A 27325-nucleotide genomic window follows, 5' to 3' on the forward strand; every position below is an offset into this window, starting at 1 on the left:
AATTCTGCAGCATTTAAGGCAATAAAAACGAGTTCCCAGCAGTCTTAGGGGGAGCCAGTCTTGTTCCCCTTTCAAAAAGGGGAAAAAAGCCTGGAGAGCTAGGGAGGATTTAGGAAGTTGCAGAGGAATCTGATACCTTCAAAGCTGTTGCCAATTTTACTCTGAGGAGGTTAAACTGCATTGCAGCGCTGTCACTTCCACTTCATGCTACTCTGAGAGTTTTTGCTGCTGAGTCGTAGAAAGGATGGGATTTGTGGATCATTTTGAACTATGTAGGCATGTAAGTAAAGAATGAGGGGCGAAGAAGCTACTTGTGAAGTAGCAGACTTACCAAAGGAAAAACAGTCTTCAAGAAATATTGAGTGATTCTTATTCTTCTTTGCATGAAGAAGTTAAACCTTCCCCTTGCTACCTGAAATCATGAGTCGTAGACAAGCGTAATACTCATCACCTCTAGTTAGCAGGAGGACAAATACTTGAACTACTTTTGCAGTTGGGTTATGTAGCACTGAAATACTGTCTGAATTTTGTATTGATGAAATGAATACAACTTCCTCCCTAGCTGATAACTCTTGCCAAGCGCTAACAGCCATCATAATTCTTTAGATGTGTACCATAACCTAAAGCTTTAGAAAAAGAGTAATTGAAAGTCTGTAGTCTCCTTTCCATAGGAAAGATTTAGGCAGAAAGAACACAAGTAGACGTATGTTACACCATACAGTGACATCTCATCACTGCTCCTGGTGAAAAATAGAATCATAGAATCCTAGAATGGTTTTAGTGGGAAGGGAGCTTAAAGCTCATCTGGTTCCAACCCCCTACCATGGGCAGGGACCCCTTCCACTAGAGCAGGTTGCTCCAAGCCCCTGTGTCCATCCTGGCCTTGAACACTGCCAGGGATGGGGCATTCACAACTTCCCTGGGCAACCCTTCCAGTGCCTCACCACCCTTACAGTAAAGAACTTCTTCCTTACATCTAACCTGAACTTCCCATGTTTCAGTTTAAGTTCATTGCCCCCTGTCCTATTGCTACAGTCCCTGATGAAGAGTCCCTCTCTGGCATCCTTATATATATGGATGTAAAATGGAGTTAGAGGATGCTCTTGCATTGGATCATAGCATATGCTTCTGAAAAGCAGAAAGAGAAGAATGTTTTAGCACTCTCCTATTCACCTTTGCCTGGAGTGGGGTTGGCTGAATAGATAAATGAAAGATAGTGCAAGAACTTGGGTTAAGAGTCCTTACCTAGAGAATATCACTGAAGGCTGTAGCCCATGCAAAGACATTGGCAGTAGTTCTAAGCTTTGGTATCGTGCACTAATTCGCTGGCCTAAAGCTTTGTTGCCTATGGTGAGACTTGTTGCTGCAGCCCAATTTTTGCCTCGTTACATTATGGTTTACTTTCTCTTCTGTTCAATTTGAGTCTTTTCATTTTATTAGATCAGATACTTTATAGTCCAATGGGAAAGAGTGTTAGGAGGCTTTTGAAGTGCAAAGATAATTTTCCCTTTTAGTGTTCCAGCTTTTTGAATTGCAGAAAGGTATTTAATTAGGTCCAGGATAATCTGCATGAGACAGTAAGCTTGTTTAACTTCACGCCATGTCTTAAAGATTATCTGGATGAAGTGCATGTTTGCACATTTTGGTAGTACATAAATCCAGTTTCTGGAACCCGTTCTTTTTACCTGGATTTGCAGATACGGAGTAACTTATTTCCAGACATTCTCCACTTCTTGAAAAAATTTATATAGATACAGAGTTAGAATGAACTCATGATGGTCTCAGCAAACTAAATGCAACTGAAATGTTATGTTTTCAGTACCTTTAATCATCCTGCTAACTAAATATTAAGGGATAAACCCCTGAAGTATTAGTGTATGCTCCATATATGCACATGCTCGTACTTTCTTATCCCTTCGACATTGAAAGTAAGAACCAACATTTATGTTTTAGCAAATCTGTTACAAAAGTGAACTGCAAAGTTGCAGATGCTGTAAAAGTTATCATTATACTGGGAGCACCGGCTGAATCTTTGTGATAATGCTGCTTTCCCTGTGCCAGTAAAATCGAAGCAAACTTATTTTGGAATAAATTGACACTTCTGTTTCAGAATAAATGGGAAAAATCACACAATCAGACATGGGGTGGGTAAAAAATACCTTTTGTTGCATAAAGATGGATGTTTTTACATGTAAATTGCTAGGATGCAAGTAGTTGAACAAACAAGAAGCTGATCCTTGAAACTTGTTTTTTAAATATATACTGGTGTTTGCCTGAGCTACGTTAGACAGTCTGTGTGCAACTGCTGGGCCAGTTCCTGTAGAATTCCAGTGCATATGAACATTAACAAGAAACCTGTTAAATAGAGGCTCTTACTGGCTTAAAAGTCAAATAAGAGTGACTAAATTGACAGGACAAAACACAAAACTGAAAGTATTTTTAAGCCTGACATGGTCTTTTGCATTTTAGTGATGTGTTTAGTTGTGTTTTATGCATCAATTTTCAATGTATTAACTTCTTCAGCATTGGGTCTGAGTTGCTCATCTTCACTCTTTCTTTCACAGAAATCTAGTCCTTTAAATAGGTCATGAGCCAGGCTGCTGTGAAGTATTTCAGTATGAAGAGGTAAAAGGAGTTTAAGGATTGTATTCAAAAGTAATTAGTCTTTTTTTTTCCTTTCACAGAGAAATCGCTTTTACAAGGCAACTCCATGAGAAAGCTCCTGATCTCTGCTTTTATTATATGGGTTTCTACATTCATTCATGCCCCAAAATGAGATACAAGGTAACGTGTGATCTTAACTTCTTTCCTTAGTGTACTGTTAGTCAAAGCTTTTGACAGTGTTCATAGTAAGTATAGAGTTTTCTAATTGTCAGTTTGGATTTTAATGTCAACTTTCTATGGTTAAATTTGAGCATTGGTCACTATTTAACTTGGCTTCCAGTTTTTTTTCTCTTTGTCAAAATTTAGCTGCATGTGGTATTTATTACATGTTGGCTTAAAAGCAGTTCACATGGAGAGGTTTTCAAGGCTGTCAGATGATAGTTTGTCATTTGATTACCTGGCTGTCTCATGTTTACAGTATATTCTCCAGTTTTAGGTTTACATACCTGTGGCAGTGCTGCTTGGTGCCTATGGGGAGTGATAACGTCTTCCTGGTCTTGGCTGTACTTGGGCTTCCCTCTTTGGTTTTTTATTGGAGAAAGGGGACTTGCTCTGCTGATGAAGCCAGAGACAAGCTGGGCTAGCAGCAGTTCTGAGCCAGAAAAGCAGATTTTGGGGGGAAAGGGTCAGGAGAATCTGCAGGACATTTAGAATAACCGATCTATCACCAAACCTCCTTTGTAGGTCCTGTGAGCTTCAGCTTTGTTTAGACCTGAGACACCTAAAGGTGTCTCTTTCCTCTGTATTTTTTGTGACCATTATGAATGTGGTATCTTTTCTTTGTAAATATATCGTTGCTTTGTGACTATTATGATACAATTTTTAAAAGGGCACTTAGTGACAGGACAAGGAGGAGTGTGTTTATACTGAAAGAGGTTAGATTGAGATGAGCTCTTAAGGAGAAGCTCTTCCCTGTGAGGGTGCTGAGGCGCTGGCACAGGGTGCCCAGAGAAGCTGTGGCTGCCCCATCCCTGGCAGTGTTCAAGGCCAGGTTGGACACAGGGGCTTGGAGCAAGCTGCTCTAGTGGAAGGTGTCCCTGCCCGTGGCAGGGGCTGGAGCTGGATGAGCTTTAAGGTCTTTTCCAACCCAAATGAGGCTGGGATTCTATGATTTTTCAGAGTACTGACCATTGATAAATATTTGAACACTTACACATAACCAAAATTCCTGTTAATAATATGGAAAGATGCATGAAACGTAGAGTAAGAGGTGCAGTGTTTTCATTTCCTTTCCCCCCCCTCGTTAGGCTAAAAGTCTGCAGTGCTTTCAGCTAGTTTTCAAATAGCCCCAAAATTGTGAGGTTCGTTGAAGTGATGATTGTGACACAGCATTTCAGCTTTATTGTGGCCTGCAGTACAGGTAACCATGATGGTTGAGTCTTCAGAAAATAACAAACCCCTACCTCTCCTTTTGCTAGGTGTTTGTCTGTCCTTCCCCCCCACACCCCTCTTTGCCAGCCTGAGTTTATCATCTCAATCTGCTGGCCAAAGAAAGAGGATATTAAGTTTTAAGAGAAGGATAGTGGGTGAGTTGGAAAACACTGCCCCTTTCATCTAAGTCATCTTAAAGGCTATCATATCACCAACTTGAACCAGCTCTGATTATTTGTTCTACTCTTTGGAAATACTTAAAAGTTTGGGATTCTTTGTTCCTGTGGAGACACTGCAATTTAACATCCCTTGTCTGTTCTACAACCTACGTAGCTCAAGACTTGTGAAAAGTATGCATCTAGTTTACTAGGGCACAAGCAAATCTGAGAGACAAATCTGACTATAATGGGAAAAAGCATCCCAGTTCTGAAAGCTGTCATTGCTAAGAAGCTTGGGTTTGAGTCTTTTGTAGTAAGTTTTAATGAAAATGTGAACTTCGGAGACATGGATTAAACATAGCACGTGTCGGAGGCAGTGTATTAAAGTAGCCAGCAAAAATATGAAGATTAAATGCTGTAAAATTGAGAGCTGACCTCAGCAGCCACTATGTATTTGTGTTATATCCCAAGCATAAGAGGGACGTGGAGCAGTTGGAGTGAGGCCAGAGGAGGCCACAAAGATGCTGCGAGGGCTGGAGCAGCTCTGCTCTGGAGCCAGGCTGAGAGAGCTGGGCTGGGGCAGCCTGGAGAAGAGAAGGCTCCTGAAGGGGAGACCTGAGAGCAGCTCCAGTGCCTGAAGGGGCTGCAGGAAACCTGGAGAGGGGCTTTGGACAAGGGCCTGTAGGGACAGGGCAAGGGGAATGGCTTTAACCTGCCAGAGGGGAGACTGAGATGAGCTCTTAGGCAGAAGCTCTTCCCTGTGAGGGTGCTGAGGCGCTGGCACAGGGTGCCCAGAGAAGCTGTGGCTGCCCCATCCCTGGCAGTGTTCAAGGCCAGGTTGGACACAGGGGCTTGGAGCAAGCTGCTCTAGTGGGAGGTGTCCCTGCCTGTGGCAGGGGCTTGAACTGGATGAGCTTTAAGCTCCCTTCCAATACAAACCAGTCTGGGGTTCTGTGATTATATATTGTAATGTGGTGTCTTTTCTGTTGAGCTTGTTCTGTTGAAAATAATTGTATCAACAATGAGATTCTCGCAATTCTTCTAGTTTTTATTCTCAAATAATGGAAATTGAATAAATTGTAATGGGAATATTGTAACATGTTTTTTCTATTATTATTATTTTCTCTACAAATGATGAGAATTTCCGGGGCAGGGGATGGGTAGAAGAAAACCTATACATATGTATTTAGAACACGCACAATAGAAAGTAATTCTCCATGCTGGGAAAGGAATAATTTAATAAATGAATTTCAAGGGTTTCCATGTTATTTTAGATTTCTTTTCCTGTGTATATTTGTTTTGCAAGTAATACACTTGAAAATCAGGTTGACACAAGTTCTGTAGGGTCACTTTACCCTCGCTGAAATAGTACACAGAAGCAAATTTTAAAGCTAAGCTCTGAAACGTGTCTGGGTAATGCTACAACTCCTGTGAACTGATTGGCAACGGGAAAGAAGGATGGGGAAGTACTGATGTTGTGAATTAAGTAATTTCAGTAGTTCCTGGTTGGCTTACGTGCATTATGTTCTGAAGACTTTGCTTTATTACAGTTTAATAGACATGTTGAAGGCTCCCTTTCCTTAATGATATTAGTGGGGAAGAAAGACAGGCTGTTGTTAAACTGATGTCAGGTAAGAAAAATAAATGCAGGAAAGAAAAGGAAGCAATTGGAGAGCTAAACACTGGTTTTACCCTTTGCTGGTAATTTTCTTTGCAAATTATTTGGCCTAGGATATTTAGAAATTGAGGCTATCATAATATCGCTTAATATCACATAATATCACTGCTTTATATAAGCAGTGTCTGATGGAGAGCACCGTAAGCAGTGTCTTGTTGAAGCACACATGCACGTTATCCTTATTTACAGTAAACTCACAGGATTTTGGAGATCTTTGAAAGTTTTCCTTCTTCTAGTCACAGATGGTGATCAGTGGAAATGCCTAAGCTGACATTTGCATTTGGTTTCTGATGGAAAAGCAGTACCAGACTGCTTCTAGCAAAGATTCCTGAGCTTGACTACTGGTTTGTACCAAACAGCTGTGTATCTTCAAGCTGATCAAACAGGGGTAGGGGATGAATAAGGAGCAGTGACTTTATGATGTTGATTTAAGCAGTTTGACAGTGTTCCACTTTGCATGGAGTCAAATTCAGTATTCTGTGCAAAATGTAGTTGGAATAATTGAGGAACTTTGCAATGAACTGTTGTACTCCCATTGCAGTCCAAGACTGATGCATTAATGTTGTGCACATGAGGACATAGCTGGATGTTTTGCTTTTAAGTACATATGGTTCCTAGATGGGAGATATAGACATCCAAGCATTGAAGCCTTTTTCTGCATAGGTACTTTCTTGGAATGCAAATTATAGACATCTCTTCTGGATTCTAACTTGTTTTGGGATGTGATCATATATACCAGTCACTGGGTCATATACAGGAACAGCTCAGATCACCTTGCTTGTGTTGGATGTTCTAAGGAGCTCCAAGGCATTGATAGAGTATTTTGTTGAAGTATTTGTTTTTAAATAGGGCTGCTGACATGCTTGTTCTGTTTTTAATGCAGTTCTTAAAACATTGCCAGTATCTTTGTCCTAGAACGTTTCTCTGAACAGTCACCTTTGATATGGCCAGACCATCCCACCAGTTGCCCATAGTGCAACAGCTCCATGCAGCTGCTGAGTACTTTTAGCCACCACTGAGCAGGTCAGGGAATGAACTGACAGTGAGTAATACACTATTAGGGGTCAGTGTGTGTGACGTTTTCATCTGCAGGTTTTTATTGCCACAGAAAGTACAATTTTGGGCATTTATAGTGCAGTGGAAGATTGGAGGCCTGGAAGAGGATCCTCAAATCAGGATTCCTGTGGCTCAGTAGCAGAATTTGAGGATTCTGAATTATGAGGCAGGAAGATGAATGGTTAAAAAGTTTAGCATCATAGAATCAACCAGGTTGGAAAAGACCAGTAGATCATCAAGTCCGACCATTACCCCAGGCCTGCCAAGACCACCACTAAACCATGTCCCTAGGGGCCTCATCTCTATGGTTTGTGAACACTTGATAGTGATTCTACCCCATGGAAGTGGATGATGCTTCTTAAAAAGGTTGTTTTTAAAAATAAAGGTTTTTTTTTTCTGACTCAACTATTCCCTTCTCTTTGTTCCCAAACAGCTTGCATTTGATTTCAATGTGATTTTAAAACAGTGATGGGGGAAGGGAATATATTGCAATATTAGGCTACTTTTTAGTTCCCAGCTTCTCCTAGATTTGTTCCCATTTATGGGTTAATATTTATGAACTGGTGAAATAAAATCTACATTAAATTGAGACAAAAGGATTTCTGTGTCCTATTAACTATGTTAATATGGAAAAATGCTATGAAAAAACCTTAAGCAATGGCTTTGTTCCATTTTTTCCGGGTAGGTCAGGGTAATACAAGAATCAAATGGTTCTCTGAAGAAATTCATGACCTTGTGGTAAAACTTCTCAGGCTCTGTTAGATGTGGTAGTTCTTATGTTGGAAAACAGTCTCCTGGAACATTTTCCTAGACTCATAAGATGCAAAGTCTTTTTCCTAATGCATTTTGGAGTGTGTGATAAAATCTTAAGTATAAGAAAGTATTTTACTTGAGGATGATGTTGGTCTCAGGCTTGCTTCTGATGCGTTTAAGGACTGTATCTGTACTTCTTAATGCTTTTCAGTTAAAGGCATTTGTTTCCATGGAGTTATAGAAATAAAAGAATCCCCTTTAGTGAACAGCCATATTAGAGAGATGCTTGAGAGGCTCTTGGACTATTTTCCTATACTGATATTCTATTTTATCCCACATCTTTGCAAGTAACAGATGTAACTGCGTGGTTTAATGTTACTAAATTCACATTCTCCAGTTACTGCGGACTCCTTGAGAATCCCTTCTGTACTTTCTATTGCAGTTCTTTCCTATTGATTTTGAGTTGTGGTGGGTGTCACTAAATAGATCTTGGGTTTGTGCTTCTGGTGTAAGCAGTAAGTGAATTTGCTGTTGTGCATTTGTGATGCAGACCTCTGTGGACCTTTAATCAAATTCTCCTCTAAGTTCTTGTGTTGGAGAGGATTTGTTGGTGGTGTTTTCTACCTGTGTTTCCTTAGTTCTGAGTTTTTTCAGTGTCAATATTTGCATGCAAACAGTGCAATTGGAGCATGTATTGTTACTTGTTTTGGTCAACGATCTCCTTTCCCTGAAGCCACTCCACTAAGCCTGTAAATAACTACCAGTGTACTTTGAAGTACATAACAGATCTAATGTCTTCTTGTTGTGTTATCTCTGTGTACCATTTTAAGACCATTCTGTGATGTGAAGAGGTGTTTTGACTGAAATCTTTATCCAGACTTGTATGCAGGCCAAAGTAAATGGAATTATTTCAAACAGTCTCCTTTGGTATCAAGGCATGGCCAGACTTCAGATAGACAGAGTACTATAAAGGGTTCTGAAATGTCAGAAAAGAAACAAAAGGCTGATTCAACTGTGATTAATCATTCTTGAACTAAATACCTCGGCCTGACTGTGGTCATAAGCGGTGCCCCTGGAATTTTATGGCGCTCGAGAGCCAATTTCTTTGGCTGCTTTCAGGAATTCCAGCATCACAGCTCCTACAGCAGTGAAACGCATCCAGTGGTAGCCTGGGTTCCACGTCCATGGGGTCCACAAAGGTCTGGCTTCTGACTCTTTCACATTTCTGACTGTGGAATTAACCTTTTCAATAAGCTTGGGTTTGCTGTGTCAGCTCGACTATGTGAGGGAAAGAGGCTTGATGTGACGTGACTTCACGTGATCCTCAATGATTTTGGGGGTATAAGCACACACCGTTAGGGTTCTGCCACTGAGTTTTGCAAGCTGTGTCACTAGTTCCCCACAGAAAGAGCTGGCATTTCTATACCTCCATGTGCTCTTTCTGTTCAGCTTGTATTGAAGGTGCTACCAGCTGTCAGCCTGCTTTTCTTACTGATACTGCTATTTACCTTGAAATGGGAAAACACAATAGGCTAAGAGTAGATAAGCTCTGGAAGACTGGAGCTGTTCTGCTCAAGTCTGTTAGCACTTGTGCTAGTGGTTTTTCCAGGATTAATTTAGTCAGTTTATAGGAGTAAATCTGCATTCAAATTAATACAAAAATTTTTTTTTGCATATAAACAGGTCATAAATAGTCAACTAAATATTCTGAAGAGTCAGTACTTGTTAGCGAGAGCCAAGTTGTTGCTTGCAATAACTTGTAATTTGGTAATAAAGAACTGAAATATTTGGGTTGCAAAACCATTATCTACTCTTAAGAAAGCAATAAAAGTTTTGGCAACACAGTGGTTTTGCTCTTTTTGGCAAGACTGTCGAAAACAAACAGCAAAGTAATGGTATGTTTTTGTCTTTGTTTATAGTAATAATAATAAAATCCTGAAAAGTATAAATTGTAGAACTGAGGGGGGAAAATCAGTTTTTCTCTGTCTTGCTAACATGACTTTTACCTGCCTCCCTTCTTGCTTCCTTCCATTTCTTCACTGGAATCACAAGCTGAGATACTCCTCTACATTAGCATCATCAGCTAAAATTGATCATTCATTTCTTCAGAGCTCTGAACTTACCTCCTATGTTCCTTCTAATTATAGAATCAGCATGGTTTGCATTGGAAGGGACCTCAAAGCTCTTCTAGTTCCAAACCCCTGCCATGGGCAGAGACACCTTCCACTAGACCAGGTTGCTCAAATGGTTTTGGTTAGTAACCCAAGGAAGACTAATTTGAATTACATTGGAGTTTTGGGTGTTAAAACCCATTTTGATGGGTCTCATAAAGTGACTTGCCAAGACTTCCAAAAGCAGTTTGGAAGATTGACTTGGTGTACATACATTAAATGCTTCTGAAAATGAAGTTGCCTTAACATTCTGTCTGGTTGTAACTAGTGCAAAAAGTCCTTATCTCTCTACATATACTTTATCAAATGTGTTTTAAGTAGAAGCTTGGCTGCTTTTTGGATCTCATAGATCATATATTCACAATTGCAGCGTCAGGTTGTGAAAACTACATTATTATGAGCATTGAAATGCAGGAATCTGGAGATGCTCCCTTCTGGAGAGCAGCAGTGTTATTGAATGCTATCAAGTGGATTTCTCCTGAAAATATAATTATTAAAAGCAAAATACCAGTTTCCATGTCATTTTCATAGCAGGTAATGATAGCGAATGTGGTTACTTCTTTGTGTTCCCTAAGCTGCTGTTGTACCCTGTGTGTAGTTGTAAATTGCCATAGTTCTTCCTTTGTGCAAGTGTTGAAGCTGTGCTGTATTTCACACAGCGTTTGCAGGGATAAAACCAGTTGGAATCCCATTTTTCTACTAGGAAAAAGCAGAGATCCCATCCATGGCTTTTATTCTTAACTTTAGTTTTCCTTTCAAATTATTTGCAGTCAGGACTTAGATTTTGGTCACTTAGAACTCTCTGGGAAAAATGTGAACGTGTGGCCAGGGCTTTATTTTACTAATGTCTGAAATGTGGATTTCTTTACTTGAAGTTTAGGGTGATTGAAATGTAGCAGGACAAGTGAAAATATATGTGTATTTATGCCTGATTGTATTATCTGTAGGCTTTTATCGGGCAGAAAATGTCTGTTGCACAGGTCTCTGAAGTAAATGAGTCTCTTTCTCATTACTGTAGTGCCCCTTGAGAAACTAGTGTCCAAAAGCAGACGTTTTGGGGTGTATGTTTTACAAGTTTCAATGGAATTGATCTGAATGTCATTGTCAGGGTGAAGTTGTATTTGTGAGGCAAGGCTTTCCTGCAGTTTCAGCTGTCTACCTGTAACCTTTTATTTGATGGGTCTTTGATTACAAAACAGATTTCATCAAGTTGAGTAAACTTTATTTTGGGGGCTTTACTTCTCTATATTGGAGAAAGAAATGCTATTAAATAGAAGTAGGTCCTCTTAAAACTATTTGTTATCTTCTGTATGAGGCTTGGATCAGGTTACGTTATTTTCATGCAGTCTTAAAACCCCAAACACATCCCTCCACCCAAACCCAACCATCCAAAGAACTCCCAAAAGAGCCAGTTCCCATAGAAGTTATTTGAGAGGAAGGTTCAAAGTGGCTTTTAAGTAATTCCATTACTGATTTAAATATCAGGTAATTTAAATATCAGACTCAAATATTGGTGATTTACTGATTTTGATGATGATAACTTTGCTTATAATGATTTTGATATCTATCACTAAAGGATTTGCATACGATGGGAATATGTTGTGCATAAGGAGGTATATGTTCAGGTTTCACAGTTCAGATGTGATAGAGATGGTATTAACTACCTGCAAATGCACATCAGCAGGGATAAGTTCTACACCTTTCACTTGTTACAGGAACTTTGTTCACTTGGGATAACTTTCCTGTGGTGTTTCTTTAATAAATGTGATTTTGTTAATCTGTGCAAGGCTGACGTACACTAAAATCTAACCTTATTTTCATGAAAGCACAAGAATAAGAGGTGTGGTTTGTTAAATTATAGGCCAATTCTATACTGGTGGATGCTCTCAGAGTTATTAGAGGTAACTTGCCTGTCCCTGTGAAAAGGAGCGGCTAAAAAGATTTATTCAGGATCATGTGAATAAGCCTGTGGCAAACCCATCTTCTGCATGATACTAGCAGCTAGAGATTTATCATGTCTATGTCTCTGCATAGTCATAAATCCATTGCTTAGTGCTGACTTGTACTGAGTCTTACTTAAAGGCTTATTTGGGGGGCTCCGTAGCATCCAGTAGCAATTAAAGTGAGAACTGTAAACTGAAATACAGAGACAAAAGAGCCGTAGGTTTTGTTTGGTTGATTTTTGGTTTTAGAAGGGGAATAATATATTCTTACAATTCATGTGTCTTTAATTTTTCTCCTTCACCTGAGGAATCACAGAATCAAGAAGTTGGGAAAGACCTTTAAGATCATCAGGTCCAACCACAGTTCACATTTCAGAATATTCCAGTTGCAGTTCTATAAATCCATTAATCCTTGCTGGTTAGTAAGTATAAGAATGCACAGAATTAAGTGTATTTCTGAAGTTTCTAATGAGAAAAATGAATTACTCTCGTGCTGCTTTGTTAGCTTCACTTCATTTATTGTTGATTTAATCAGTTTTGGATGGTTCTCAAACACTAGTTAACATTCTTTACTTCTGATTCTTGTCTCTCTACCTGCCCCTTTGCGGGGATTCCCAAAAGTGAATGAATTTGAATATGCAAAGATGGACATCTTATAATGCAAAAGGTTAAACATATTTATGAAGATAATGCTCTTCACTTTTCCTAACATAGTCTCAAAGTGAAGTTGTTCCCAGTCATGCCAGTTTTCAAGTTCTTGTGCTCTTTAAATCTGTCCCTGAAGTGCAAGTCATGGAACCACTGGTTAGTTTTATCTATTTACCACAGTTACTGAATCTGGCATTGCTTGGAGTATTGGATCTCTCATTTAACTTCAAAGAGGATTGCTGTTACTGTAGTCTTCCTTATTTTTGCAGTTTTGCTGATTATATTAGCTCTAATTAGGCAGTATTGTCAAGTGGAATTTATTTGGTCTGAAAGCCAGGAACTCCTGCTTTTCCTGGCTCTGCTGTGTTTCACCTTGTGGTCTATACAGTAGGAGCTGGCTGACAAGTCAGTTGATCTCCACAAGAGATGTTTTTTCTCCAGTTTTCCAGGAAAGATTTAATGGTAGATACTTTAATGAGGTCTGGTTTTACTAAGACCTCGTTAATTTTACTGAGGTCTCAGTGCACTTCTCTGAGGTGTTACATTTAATCTAGATGACAATTTATGGTTTTGAATGATTATTTTCTTTGTCTGAGTTTGTTTGGCTGCTGACTGTACTGAGTCTCCAAGTGCATTAATGAGGTTCTATTTATTCTCAATCCTGATAATTCCTGTAAAGGGGAATGATTTGGAGCCAGGAGAGAAAAATGGAATCAAAGCAAAGCAGACTTCTCAGGGGCTATGGGGGATTATGGAGTCCATCCCCTTACACCAAAACAGGTTCAACTATGTGTTAACTTTTAAGACCCGTTGGACATTCGTATGCCAGAGGTCTCGCCTGACAAACTTATACAGGTCTCCATGTGTCAGTGGCTGTATACATACATATTCGTGTGCTTCACATTCATATGCATATATATTCATGTGCTTTAGGGGGCCTATAAGGATGCTGGGGAGGGACTCTTCATTAGGGACTGTAGTGATAGGACAAGGGGTAACGGGTTCAAACTTAAACGGGGGAAGTTTAGATTGTATATAAGGAAGAAATTCTTTCCTGTAAGGGTGGTGAGGCACTGGAATGGGTTGCCCAGGGAAGTTGTGAATGCTCCATCCCTGGCGGTGTTCAAGGCCAGGCTGGACAGAGCCTTGGGTGCCATGGTTTAGTGTGATGTGTCCCTGCCCCTGGCAGGGGGGTTGGAACTGGATGATCTTAAGGTCCTTTCCAACCCAAACTATTCTATGATTCTATGATTGCCATTGAAATGCTTTTCTTTACTGTCTGACCTGAACTTTTCTTCTGAAAGAATGCTACATTTTCTCTGCCCTACCACTGTGCACATAACCCCCGTGTTATTTCTCTTCTTTTTGTAAGACCTCTTTCTTTCTAAACCTGATGTCCACCTTCATGTATCTTCCTGGCCTTCATTGCTAAAACCCACCCCAAGCACCCACCAGAAAAACCCTTTCTTTTTTCCACGTCTCATTTTTAAGTCATTCTTAATGCAGTCGAATGGATTTTCATCAACAGATGCATTTATGTCCTAGGGAATTATATGTAAAACTAGGCCTCAAATGCTGAGGTCAGCCTCTACCATTTACTTAAATAACATGAGTTATTTCCTTCATTGTGCCAAAGAAGATGGTAGGCTCTGGAGGCAAGGAGAAAGGGTGGAAGGGAGAAAACAATGGGAATTGTGTGGCTACAGTTTCAGAATGGGCTAAACTGGGACATGGGCTGAGGTATTTTTAGTGTCTGTGACTATGAAAGCACAGTTCTATGGGCTCTTGAATCTCTGATGTTCACTCTGGTTTAGCTAAGTCTCTGTTAAGAGTTACGTTTCTCTTAGAGGAGGGAATATTGCATCAAATGAGGTGGCCACAGCATAAAGGGGTTTATGGTTGTTACTTACAGTGTCTTTGGAGATCTTCTGGATGAGTTTTATCTTCCTTCTTATAGTAAAACAGTATTTCATATCACAGAATGGTTTGGGTTGGAAGGGACCTTAAAGATCATCTGTTACATTTATAATATTATAGTAAATCCTGCAAATGGCATCTCAGAGAAAGTGATATATTAAGAACAAGCAAAACCCAGAACAAAAGGTGGAACAATACTGGATTGCAGATGATGGCTACCAGTTGTGTTTTCACACCACCAACATATCACTGGTTGGTAGCAGCCAGCCTTATTCAGATGGAAGTCATTTAAAATCAAATCTATGCTCTTTTTAATTGGTATTAGAAGCAGTAGTTGAAGTTGGTGGAGCCTGGCAGGCTCTTGCATGGTGCAAAGACTATCATGAGGGCCCTGGAGCTCCGAGAGATTGCACAGAGCAGGACCCCAAGCAGGAGGGCCAATGGAGAAGTATTTTTGTGACAGCTTCTTTAAAGCTTTTTCTTAATCTAATGAAATCACTTCCCAGGGGCTTTCAAAGGTTACCTTATTGAGGAGGCCTGAAGAGGCCTGGGAGCTTGGGAAACTGTTGTCTTTGAGTGTGAAATGAAAAGAAAACAACCACCAAACCCCCCTAAACCTCTCTGCTGTTTTCAGACGCTGCCCTGAGGTTTCTGCTTATCGTGCTAGAGAGTTAACCACTGCTGCAGACTATTTTGTTCAGTTGTTTTCAACTGAGTAACTGAACTGTTCCAAAAGGAATGTCTGAAACTGTTAAGAGCGATTATTTGCCGTGTTAGATGCGAGAAATAGTTTTGGGATTCTTACTACAAAGGTTTCAATGGAATAGCTCATCTTTTTTAATAGAACATGATACTGTTTGCTTCCTTCCCCTTTCTTGTTCGGAATCAAAATGTTGTCACAAATAACACTGAGATTAAATGACCCACCCCCCAAAAAAGGGTATTAAAATGGTCCCATTGTCAGCAAAATGAAGAAGAATGGGTTTGGGGAGCAAAAGTACACAGGAATCAAACTCTGTTTGTCCCAGCACAAATGTGCTGCTGTTCTATGAATGGACAGAAGACAAGATGAGCTTTTTGTTCTGCTGATCTCTTGGGGTTATTTATTTATTTAAGGTATTAAGGCTACTGTTCTGAAGGCCTGCTTAGTGCTAATATGGCCAGTACGGTTGATCTGTGATTTATTTTATGAATTACTTTTTTCCTACATTCTTTGCATTTTAGTCTCTTTACCACTAGGCATTGTGTGGTGGTTATTCGTTGTTTTTAATGATCTTCAATTCAGGGGGGAAAGGAGAAAGGTGGAGGGATGTTACAGGATATTGCTGCTCGTTGCATCCTCCATGTGTGTCATACAGTGGCAATGAGGGACCCTAAGTACAATGCAGTAGTGCCAGCTGAGAGCCCAAGAGCCTGTCTCAGGTTCCGACTTTGCTTCTCGGCTTGGACAGTTTGAGGATCATAGAGTCAACAGGGTTGGAAAAGACCTTTAAATCAAGTCCAGCCATTCTCCAGCACTGCCAAGGCCACCACTAACCCATGTCACCGAAGGCCTTGTCTACTTCACTAACCTTGAAGGATAGTGAACACTTCCAGGGATGGTGACTCCACCATTGCTCTGGGCAGCCTGCTCCGATGCCTGAGCACCCTCTGGGGAAGGAATTGTCCCTGATATCCAGTCTAAACCTCCTGTGGTGCAGCTTGAGGAGGTTACCTCTTGTTCTATCACTTGATCATAGAATAGTCAGGGTTGGAAAGGACCTCAAGATCACCCAGTTCCAACCCCCCTGCCATGGGCAGGGACACCTCACACTAAACCATGGCACCCAAGGCTCTGTCCAACCTGGCCTTGAACACTGCCAGGGATGGAGCATTCACAACTTCCCTGCACAACCTATTCCAGTGCCTCACCACCCTCACAGTAAAGAACTTCTTCCTTAGATCCAATCTAAACTTCCCCTGTTTCAGTTTGAGCCTGTTACCCCTTGTCCTGTCACTACAGTCCCTAAATATACTTGAGAGAAGAGACCAGCCACCTTCTGGCTCCATCCTCCTTTCAGCACTAAGATTGGGTAGGAAGTTCTGCATAAGGAGAAGCTTTGGGGCTGCTCCACCACAATTCCTGCTAAATTAGGCATGCCACTGAGAAAGGATTCAAAAGACAGCACTGGTGCAGCCTGAATTATCCCAAGGTAGTATTTTATGTGTTTCTCTTCAAGCATTTTGTTCTTCTGACAGAGCTCATTTTGTGAGACCTCACTGAAGCTTGATTTTTAGAAGATAAACTGGTTTCTTTCACTGTGTCTGTTTTACTGTTTGTTGCTGATGAGTTAATGGATTTATAAACACAATATGATTCTCTGTTAGTGAGGGATGGTAAAGAAACTGAAGGTTAAATGCCTTGGTCACACTGATGACTGAATTGTTATCCCTCAAATGCCTGTACTAACAGCCCCACCTTCTGATGGAGTTTTAAATGGTAGTACGTTTACCTCCTTGTGATGTGGGAAGAAGTTAGTGTGATGATCCAACAAGGGTACACTAATATTCCTGAAGCCACCACCCGTTAAAAAGCTGCAAACTGCCACTAAAGCCTCTAAAAGCTCTAGTATGCTACAAGCTAAGTTCTGATGGGCTTTCCTTAATCCTCTTGTCTCTCCGGTGGTTGCATGTCTTCAGAGCAACAACAAACGAAGCACCTTCTCCTGAGGGTCTCCTAAAGCTGCAGATGTTGTTCAATTCCTGGGATTTATGAACCCTTTCTGGGTTTTCAGCCAAATCGTTGCCTCCTGGCTGTGTTTGGGCTGTACACCACCAAGAGAAAACTTCCCTAAAGGGGCAGCTGGAGACCTTCTGCAGGGGAGGTGATGGAGCTGGAATGTGCCACGCTTCTGCTGATGCTCATCAGCACAGCAGCCTCCCAGCACCCACTGCACATACACTGAAACACCTTCAGAGGCCACCAAAGCTGAACAGGAGGCAGGGGGGTTTATAAGCAGTTTTGGCCACTGCTCTTTAGATGTGTCGGTCTAGATTAAACTGTTGTGTCAGTATTCATCGGCATATGATGCTGAGCATACAATTATTAATTATACTTTGGTCTCTATTTTAGAAATGTGTTAAAAAAGCATGGAAATGTGTGAACCTGCTTCTGTGTTTCAAGATACGCACGTACACAAATACAGTGTGGAGCTTTATGGACTTAAAATGAAGCAAAGTGATTGCCTGGGCTATTTTTAATTAGTTTGAACTCTGAAAAGTGAGGACTAGGAACTGTTAGAACGTTAACAAAGTGCTTGATTCTTATAAGTGAGTTCTAATTTTAATACTCCCCTTATCCTGTATTTGGATGTATGTTTAATATGCTAATTCCAGCCCATTTGCCTTCAAACTTGTTTTCTTCTGTGAAGGTGATTAGAAAGAGAACAGTTTCCAAACATCTGGCGTTAAGAGAAAACTGAAGTGCTGATGTTTCAGCTCAAAGACTTTGGGGATACATAATGTTAAACAGTACGTTTTCCTAAAGGTGGAAAGAGACATTTGTGTACCTTTTAATGGTGGTAATAGAGACGAAAGCATAATAGCAGATCTGCTCTAGTCAACTATGAGAATAGTGTTGGGCAGTCTTACAGAGCCACAAGCATGCACGTGTGCATTTACATTGCTAATAGATACAAAAGCTGCATGCAGAATTACACTGCAGAATTTGCTACTCTGATTTCATTTTGTTCAGCTTTGTATAATAAAAGTTGACTTATTTGAAAATAATTGGAGTATTATAAATTTATTTGTTTACAGTTAAGGAGAAAGAGTTCATTAACATAAGGAGGTGTTTGAAAATAAATCATAGAGTCCTAGAATGGTTTGGGTTGTGAGAGACCTTAAAGCTCATCTGGGTCTACCCCTCCTGCTGTGAGCAGGGACACCTTCCACTAGAGCAGCTTGCTCCAAGCCCCTGTGTCCAGCCTGGCCTTGAACACTGCCAGGGATGGGGCAGCCACAGCTTCTCTGGGCACCCTGTGCCAGCGCCTCAGCACCCTCACAGGGAAGAGCTTCTGCCTAAGAGCTCATCTCAGTCTCCCCTCTGGCAGGTTAAAGCCATTCCCCTTGGCCTGTCCCTACAGGCCCTTGTTCCAAGCCCCTCTCCAGGTTTCCTGCAGCCCCTTTAGGCCCTGGAGCTGCTCTAAGGTCTCCCCTTCAGGAGCCTTCTCTTCTCCAGGCTGACCCAGCCCAGCTCTCTCAGCCTGGTCAATGTCAAACAGAGCATGCTAAAAGGGTGCAATTGTTTTTACTGTATTATGTCCTCAGGCAGTTGTTATTCCCTTCAAAACAGCTTAACAAAAATTCAGAACATCTCTTCATCTAGCCATATTTTCTATGTCTTATTCCCACTTTTGTTTAGTGGTCCTATATTTGGATTCTTCCCCTAGTTAAATTTAGCATGGTCTCAAGACCTTGAAGCTTAGGAACTGGGGCTGTCCTCAGTATTTCTTCTGGCAAGTAATGCAGCTGCAGCCTGTTTTACAGCCTTGAGTGTTAGGTGGAGAAGAGGAACAGAAGCTGGTATGGGTTGAGGTGGCAGTTCAGATTCCTCTTTTGTAAGCATTGGGGTGTTTGGCTCGTGCAGCAAGTGTTTGCAGATGATGTAGGGGAACCATGATGCTTGACTGTTTTGTTTTACACACAACCACTTTTGGAGACCACATAGATTGTCTCATTTTGAGGCTGCTCAGTGCGATCAAGAATGGCTTCAGTTCTGAACTGGGGTTTGGGAGCTCCACATGCTGAGATGGTCCCAAGGTGAAGGGGATGCTCTCCTGCTGAGAACGGACTCCTCGAAGAGCACAGAGAGGCTTTGTTTATGAATCCTGCTCTCCCAGCAAACAAAGCCAGCTTGTGTATCAAACCCTGCACAAACAAAACGGGCCTAAAATTAGAATGCTTATTTCATGAGTACAAATCTACTGTGAAAATAAACAGTTTTAGGGACAATAGAAGAAACTTCTTCTAAAATGCACTTCTTTTGATGGCCCAGAATTTACAGACAGATACTTGTTGATAACTTTGTACAGATAGCTGTTGTTTTACTTGCTGTTAAGATTTAAGTTCTAACACATGCTTGGAACACTGGTAAAGTGAGCTTTTTTATTTATTTCTTCATTCTTTAATCTGCAGATGTAAGGGAGACAAGTAGGTTTGGATTTTTTGGCAGAGGTATGTTACTCTGTTCTCATAAATCGTAAGCACTTAAACACGGAGTTCTATCATTGTCTTATTTTGGCCTTCATATTTCCAGTCTGAATAACATCTTTCTCTGTGTGTTAATTTGAATTTCTCAATAGTGGGTAGACTGAGATGAGCTCTTAGGCAGAAGCTCTTCCCTGTGAGGGTGCTGAGGCGCTGGCACAGGGTGCCCAGAGAAGCCGTGGCTGCCCCATCCCTGGCAGTGTTCAAGGCCAGGTTGGACACAGGGGCTTGGAGCAAGCTGCTCTAGTGGAAGGTGTCCCTGCCCATGGCAGGGATTTGGAACTGGATGAACTTTAAGGTATCTCAGAACTCAAACCAATCTGGGTTTCTATGAATGTTTTTTAGTCAAAAAATGAAGCTTTTACTGCTAAGCATTCTTGTGCTGTTTTCCCTACAACATTAATCCTTTCTATTATCCTAAACCTGTTGTTAACACTTCCTTGTGTATGTGTACCAGTGTTGTTGAAGTTTTCATTGCTAGGTTGTGTGTAATTCAGTGTTTAATGGCTAAGGGTAAATTATCTTGCTTTTACTAGGTGTTTGTATTGTTAGACTTAAAAATCATGCCAAGCTACCATATGTTGCTAAAAAGCCTTAAAGTTAAATATCTTGTACTGTTCTGAATTATCAGTTCAGTGTATTATTCCTTGTTCTTAGATGAATGGAAGAAAATAGAAATGAAAAAGGCTGGAGTGGCAGTTTTTCAAGTGACATTGTTTTTTCCAACATGATTTAGTTGCATAAATACTGTAAATGCTTTTGAAGATCCCACATAGCGTATCTTAATCTAAAGCCAGCATCCCCCTTCTGAGCTCTTAATTAGGAGTATATTTCAACATGGGAATATCAGTGTTTCACGATTTGAAAAGCTGTCAGTTACTCTAGTATTTATTATGTCTTCAGCTATTCCACAAGCTGAGTCAGTAGCTGGGCATGAAGGTGAAGTATGAAATGATTTGTTCAGTGTAAGGCTACCATCAGCCCAGCCTTCCCTGCGTACATCTTGTTTTCTTGCCCCCAGAGCCTTGTCTGGATAGATTTCTGGCAAATTTCTATGTGTTTCTGGCTGAGTTTTTGGAAACTCCATTAGAAGAAGAAGCAGGACTTTGGGAAACTCCAGTGCAGGGCTGTGTTTGCAGTGGTGGTGTGATGGGTATGGGTGGTAATGCAGTGCATCGTGTATGTAAGGCAGAGCAGGAGAATGGGAACTGAGTAGCAGGAGTGCTTGGAGCAGCTTGTGGCTCATGGATGAGTGGGGTAAAGGCTTGAGTTTTGGAGCTGGCAGAAGAGAAGGTTTGGGGCTCCAGGGAAAACTATTTAAGGAGAGTCTTTGGAGAGACACCGGGAAAGAATGGGAAAGCTTGAACGCTCATGAGCACTGGTCCTTGCTGGGGAAAATGGCACAAGGTCTTGAAGGTAACCACAGAACAAAATGGCTGTAATGGGAGGTTTGATTTGAGGATAGATATACAGGCAAAGAATTGTCAAAAGCATTACAAATACGACGAAATTCCAGGGCAGGAAGAAGTGCAGGTTCCTGTACAATCTGTTGGTGCATAGTGGTGGACAGTTTTATCTAGAACCCAAGAACATACAGTCGAGTCAAGTGTGTGTTAGGCATCTCTAGAAAGAGTAAATTGGAGACTTCATAGATACAGTATGTATTTTTCAGGTATCTCATTACAGAATATACCTGCTTTTCCCTTTTGTCATAGTTTAGAATCACTGCTTTAAAAGATGAGGGAAAACCCAGATTTGAGTTGAAGTAAGTCATGAGTAAGGGTAGCAGGTGTAGTGCCTCTTTGCTTTTAATCATCACAAAGGATTAAAAAGTTCATTTGCATTGGTTTACTTCTTGGCACATCCTAATCCCAGTCAGTGTGTTCTAAAATAAGCAAAACCTGATGCACTCTGCCCTCACACCCATTTCTGTTGTGCTGGTGATTCAGTTCTGGTGCATGTTAATTTTCTGGCTGCCTGTGCAGTTGTACAGAAATATGTTTTAAAACACGCTCATTTTCGCTTACATTCTATCAATTTAATGTTATGTTTGGATTTCTTTTTTTTCCCTATTAAATAAACGTGGTCTGTAGTGTTTTTATTTTGATAACCAGATAGTAGTAGCCTCTTTGACAGGGCATTAATTTAGCTTCCCTGTGGAGCACGTCTGTAGGCTCCGTAGATGAATGCTGTTCTTTTAGCTGTGACTCCAGCTAGTGCAGTGTTAGTGAATGTTTAAATCTATTTGATATCAGTGTGACAGCTTTGTGTATGTCAGTGTAGAGTGAGTGTGATACTCTGCATATTTTCCCTGTGATTATTTCGCTTTATGTTAAACGTAAGAAAATAAACTTTAATACTTCATTTCATACGTTTAATTTAATGAAGTAAAAAAAAAATGCTCTCAGTTTACGGCAGCTCTTTGAGAGAAAGATATGGGATCCACATGTTTAAAGCACTCACTTCTCTTTCCTTTTTCTTTCTGTTCCTTTTCTCCTCTTGCTGCTCACAGCTGCCAAAATAAACCCCTTTTGAGATAGACCTAAGTCAACATCGTTGGTGTGTCTCTAACGAAGCATTCCTCTTGAGGCCCCTACTTGGGTTTTATCTTTTTGTCGTAGTTTTCTTTTAATCTCCCATTCCAAGTTTAATGCTGGGGTCTCCTTAAGAATTTCTGCTGAGATTTAAAGTAAACAAGTTCCATTTCAGTATGCATGCGATTTTTATTCCCCAAGACCTTTGTTTGTTGGGGTAAAAAGGCAACGTGTGTTACATTCTTTTTTCTGTAATACACTTGATACTGTTTTAAGTTGTGGAGAAAGTCGGCTAAAATGCAGAGAAGTGAATATTCATCAAATGTACAAGATGAACTCTTCTTTCTTACTGTTCTCAGACTTTCTCAAACTGTGCTGCTTTTGTTAGGATTCTTGAGTAGCTTTCTCTCTAAGTCAGATGGATGCTAATGTCCAGCTTCCAAAGTGTATCTCTGTGGTATCATCTTTGATTAGTTCCCGACTGGATTTTTACTGGCAATTTCCAGTAAATATTAACTGGTTTTATGTGATTTTTCTTTAAAATCACAAAGTCATGTTTTTTCTTGTGAATTTTTTGAACATACAACTGAATTCATAGGGAATTCAATAGAGAATTCATAGGGAATCTCAGTCTCTAAATATGTACAAATACACCCTGACTTAGAAACATTAGAGCCATCAGCGGTCTTGTGCTAATGTCACTGTTCTGCCAGGTTACTAATGCTGATACTAAATATTAGTAAATGAGAAGGATAAAATGGCAATATTTGAAGTTAAGCAATATTTTAATATTCTTGGTAACAACCTCTGGAATTCCAGCCAGGAATGTACAGTAGAGTTTTCCTGTAGGTCCCATCTCATATCGGTATCTCTTCTTTCTGTATGTCACAGTTTATATAGCAACATTGAAAGCTCATCTTAGTTTGAATAGCCTATTTTAATAAAATGCCATGTGTACTGCACAGATTAACAGATATAAAGAAAAAGGAAATGATTGGGGAAAAATAGGAGCCTTGGGAAACCCAAAACAGCAAACCAGCCACATCAGTAGTTTGATAATGTGAAAGTACTTAGAAAACGTGCTTGAAAAGTGACCTGATTTTATGTAAGCTTCTTGAGTAGCTACATACTTGTAATGCTTCTCTTTGTTTCTCAGTTTCAGGAGTTGTCTTCATACTTGCCTGTCATGTGGATAGTTTTTCAGCTTTGGATAAACAGTCAGCCAGCTTAGGGCAGTTCAGAATCCAGAAACTTGCTCTTTCTGTCATCAAAAGCCAGGAACGAGGGTACAATAGCTGTCACAGGGTAAATAGTGTTGTAGGGTAAGTTACTGGTCTTGAAGGGTTCATTTTGTAACGTTCTGTTTGTTGTCTGTATGGTGTGACACACCATATAGGTGGCAAATTCAGCCTTGTAGCATTCACTGTTTAGATAAAGCTTACCAGAATGTAAGAACAGCACAAGTGGAACCTGTGTGTATGTATGTGTCCATCTTTCGTACTCAGGGAAAAGAATGAGTGAGAACAGATGCAGGGTGGGAATAGGCACAGGTATTTAATAGCTTGTGTCCAAGTTACTGCAGTTATTGCACCCATTGCCTAAGTAAATCTCAAAATACAGAGTCTGAACATAAAAGGCTGACAAATGCCCCCCTCCAAAACTTGTTAAATTACCTTTTCATGAGTATTCCTTTAAATATGTTTGTCTGTCTAGTCACCGAGGAGATTTTACAAGTGTAGTTGTATGATGTAATTCCTGAACATACATACATCTTTTTACCTCTGTTGTGCAACCCTAATTAACTGTGTTTATTCCAGGTACAGTGGCTTTAACATGGTGAATTCACATGGAGTGGCTTTAGTTACTTAGAACAAGCAATGGAAAACTCTCCCTTACTGGTCTTTATAAATGAAAACCAACAAACTCTTGGCAAGAAGTCTTGGAGGGGAGAGCAGTGCTTGAAGGTGGTTGACAGTTATAAGCCCACAGCTGTGTGATGTCTTTAGCTCTGGACAGTTGCATCTCAAGCTAATAAACCAGAGATGCTAAATGCCTGCTGTGCACACATTCCTGCAGAAACCCTCTAGGACAGTGAAGCTGAAGTCTCTTCAGCATCCTAATTCTATTAACATTCAAACTTGAAACCAGAATTATCTCACTGATTAATACAGTGGTGTCAGAGGGAATCTGTTTGAGTGTGGTCATGGCTATGCGTTATCTAAGCAGCACTTTGTTGGCTTCTTGGATCTTGCAGGTGGCAAGTTTGTATATTGATGTGCAGCAGTTCATAGCTTGGATCTTGTGGCATAAACATCCACAGCTTCCCCTTAGGGTGTTATACTCTGTGAGTGGAGGGAGAGATAACATTGGCGTTTAAAAGAAGGCAGAAGAGCTGGACAGAGTTAGAGATTAAGGGGGTGGGAGGGGAAAGCCTGTCCCAGATTTCCTCCTTTTTCTCTAGCAGTTCATAAGCCTTTTCAGACACCTGTTGGCCACTTTCCAGTATCAAAAGCAAGCTAGAAACTGTTAAATATTTCAGATAACTTCTATGAAAGAAAACAAGGTGAAAGCAGCTGTTTCAAGTGTACACCGAGTCACTGAGTTCTGAAGATAGACGAATCCAAACAATTCAGGAGGTACCTGGGAATACCATGTGTCGGGAAAACAAACAAATTATAATGCTTTCAGAAAGTATTTTGATGAGGGGAAGTATTCCTTTTGTAAGTGCTTCTGTGCAGACCATAGGCTGAACACAGGACATAAATCTCAGCACTTTATATGCTTATATATATATATATATATATATTTACCTTAAATCTGAGTGATATTTAGAGATGACTTTTATTTAATTCCATTTATGTGTTGGGTCAAGAGCATGTAGAAAGTTAATGGCAAAATAATGGCATGATAGTTCAAGGATATTGAGCATAGATCTTGGCTGTCTTCCGTTTTGTCTTTTACTTATTATCTTAATCTGGTTTACACTTAACCTGAGGTATTTTATTTACACAAGGGACACTATGAAAAAAACCTTCTGAAACACTAAGATTTTCTTATACTGAGTGAAAAACAGCTGGGTAAGAATAGATAGACAATATTTGTAGGAAGCTGTTTTGTTTCCTAGTAGTTATAAGACCTTATAAGAAACAAGTGCCACAACCCTTTTCTTCTTGGAAACAGTTTATCATTAGTTATTTCTGTTAATACTTCACATTGATAGGGAGATAAACAGAAAAGAGGTGAAAGCTGGCAAATTATCCCATTGCTTTGGTCAGTTTAAAGATTGTTGGGGCACTGGCACAGGGTGCCCAGAGAAGCTGTGGCTGCCCCATCCCTGGCAGTGTTCAAGGCCAGGTTGGACGGGGCTTGGAGCAAGCTGCTCTAGTGGAAGGTGTCCCTGCCATGGCAGGGGTTGGAACTGGATGAGCTTTAAGGTCCCTTCCAACCCAAACCATTCTGTGTTTGCATCATTATTAATCTTATTAATAATTAATCATTATTAATCTTTGCATCATTATTAATCTCATAACTAATCTTCTATTTGTTTAAACAGATTCAAGTAAAAATGTGACTATGAGGTGAGAGTGAATTTACACAGGTTGGTTTTGGGTGAGGGTGTTTAGTTGTTCTCCTAAAGTCTTTCAGGCCTTCCACAGACAGATCTCATGCGAGTGGCATGGATTCAATCCCAAACAGATTCAGATGTCCCCGCTCACCTTGCGGCCACAGCACAGCATGGTCCAACCTCCCCCTGTGAAAACAAAGCAGCTCCAGTTACTTGCAAGGACTCTCCCGGGGATCGATAAAGTCCATTTCTGTTTATGTAATGAAATCAGGGAGCAGGGGTCTGCTGCAGTATTCTGCTGATGGGATTCCAGCGGGGTTGTCTTTCAATGCAGAGACTGAATTTAATAAACCCGTACCCCTGCATGCTCTTTCTGAGCCCGTGCTGCCCCGTTCTAATGGATCGCTGTGCAATATTTGGGGTTACTTTATTTACCTAGTCAGAGAGCTTCTTTTTAGGCAGCTGGCTGGAAATGGAGCTGGAGGAAGTCTTAATTCACTTTTAATAAAAGATCAATGGGTTTATTGTGAAAGAATAGATCACAGATGTAAACCCTACCTGATAAAAGAATTAAGCGTGTGTTTAACCTTCCTATTTTGTTTTTTCAGTGCTACTGGTGCTTGACCTTCTTTGTTTTTGTGGCTGTTCTCTTTCTGGGTAGTTTTACATTTGAACTGTTACTCACACTACAAAAACAAACTCTGCTGGTGTTTTTCATCTCATGTGCTTACCAGATCGCTCAGATTTTGCAAAATATTTCAGAAGTAATCTCCAGACTAAAGTCTCATTAAAACCTTTGCCCTTCCCGTGGAACAAAAGTTCAGAGATGTTCTGGTCGATTCTGATTTGGAAACTGTAAAACAATATCATGGTGTGAAATATTCCTTTAGGTTTCGCAGCTTCACTGTAAAATAGAGTTCCAAAAGCTTTCAATTAAAATAATAGAATCATAGGACAGTTAGGGTTGGAAAGGCCCTTTAGGATCATCCAGTTCCAATCCCCCTGCTGTGAGCAGGGACACCTCACACTAAACCATGTTACTCAAGGCTCTGTCCAACCTGGCCTTGAACACCGCCAGGGATGGAGCATTCACAACCTCCCTGGGCAACCCATTCCAGTGCCTCACCACCCTCACAGGAAAGAACTTCTTCCTTATATCCAACCTAAACTTCCCCTGTTTAACTTTTAATCCATTACCCCTTGTCCTGTCACTACAGTCCCTGAGGAAGAGTCCTTCTCCAGCATCCCTATAGGCCCCCTTCAGATACTGAAAGGCTGCTCTGAGGTCTCCACGCAGCCTTCTCTTCTCCAGGCTGAACAGCCTCAAATTTCTTAGCCTGTAAGGGAAAGCACCTTAAAGGCTCTTTCTTTTATATTATATAGGAGGGAAAATGCCCAAAATAGGGAAAATGAAATGTCTTGGTGGCATTTTTTATTGAACAGTCACATTTATACTGCAGTAATTTGACTTGATAGAAGAAGTCACATACTCAGGAATTTATTACCTATACTAATTTTCAATATTGTTTTTTAAATCAAGCCATTTGATAGATTAGTCAATATTTATAAAGATGCACTTTTTTTCCTTTTGTTTTCTTTATGTCTTTCTTCTACCTTGTG

General features: G+C 40.4%; 1 protein-coding gene across 5 annotated transcripts in view; it reads left to right on the forward strand.

Annotated features, from left to right (window-relative positions):
* ATE1 (arginyltransferase 1) overlaps nucleotides 1–27325 on the forward strand; it is an 85233-nt gene that overhangs the window by 30830 nt on the left and 27078 nt on the right. For all 5 annotated transcript variants that reach the window (XM_061458600.1, XM_061458602.1, XM_061458599.1 and 2 more), the window contains one exon: nucleotides 2685–2784. In XM_061458600.1, the coding sequence (XP_061314584.1) occupies nucleotides 2685–2784 (100 nt within the window). The remainder of the gene's footprint in view (nucleotides 1–2684; nucleotides 2785–27325) is intronic.

The sequence above is a fragment of the Pezoporus flaviventris genome, unplaced genomic scaffold (assembly GCF_033815535.1).
Source record: "Pezoporus flaviventris isolate CSIRO_AGI_PZ_B2104156 unplaced genomic scaffold, CSIRO_AGI_Pfla_v1 ptg000029l, whole genome shotgun sequence".
Lineage (NCBI taxonomy): Eukaryota > Metazoa > Chordata > Aves > Psittaciformes > Psittacidae > Pezoporus > Pezoporus flaviventris.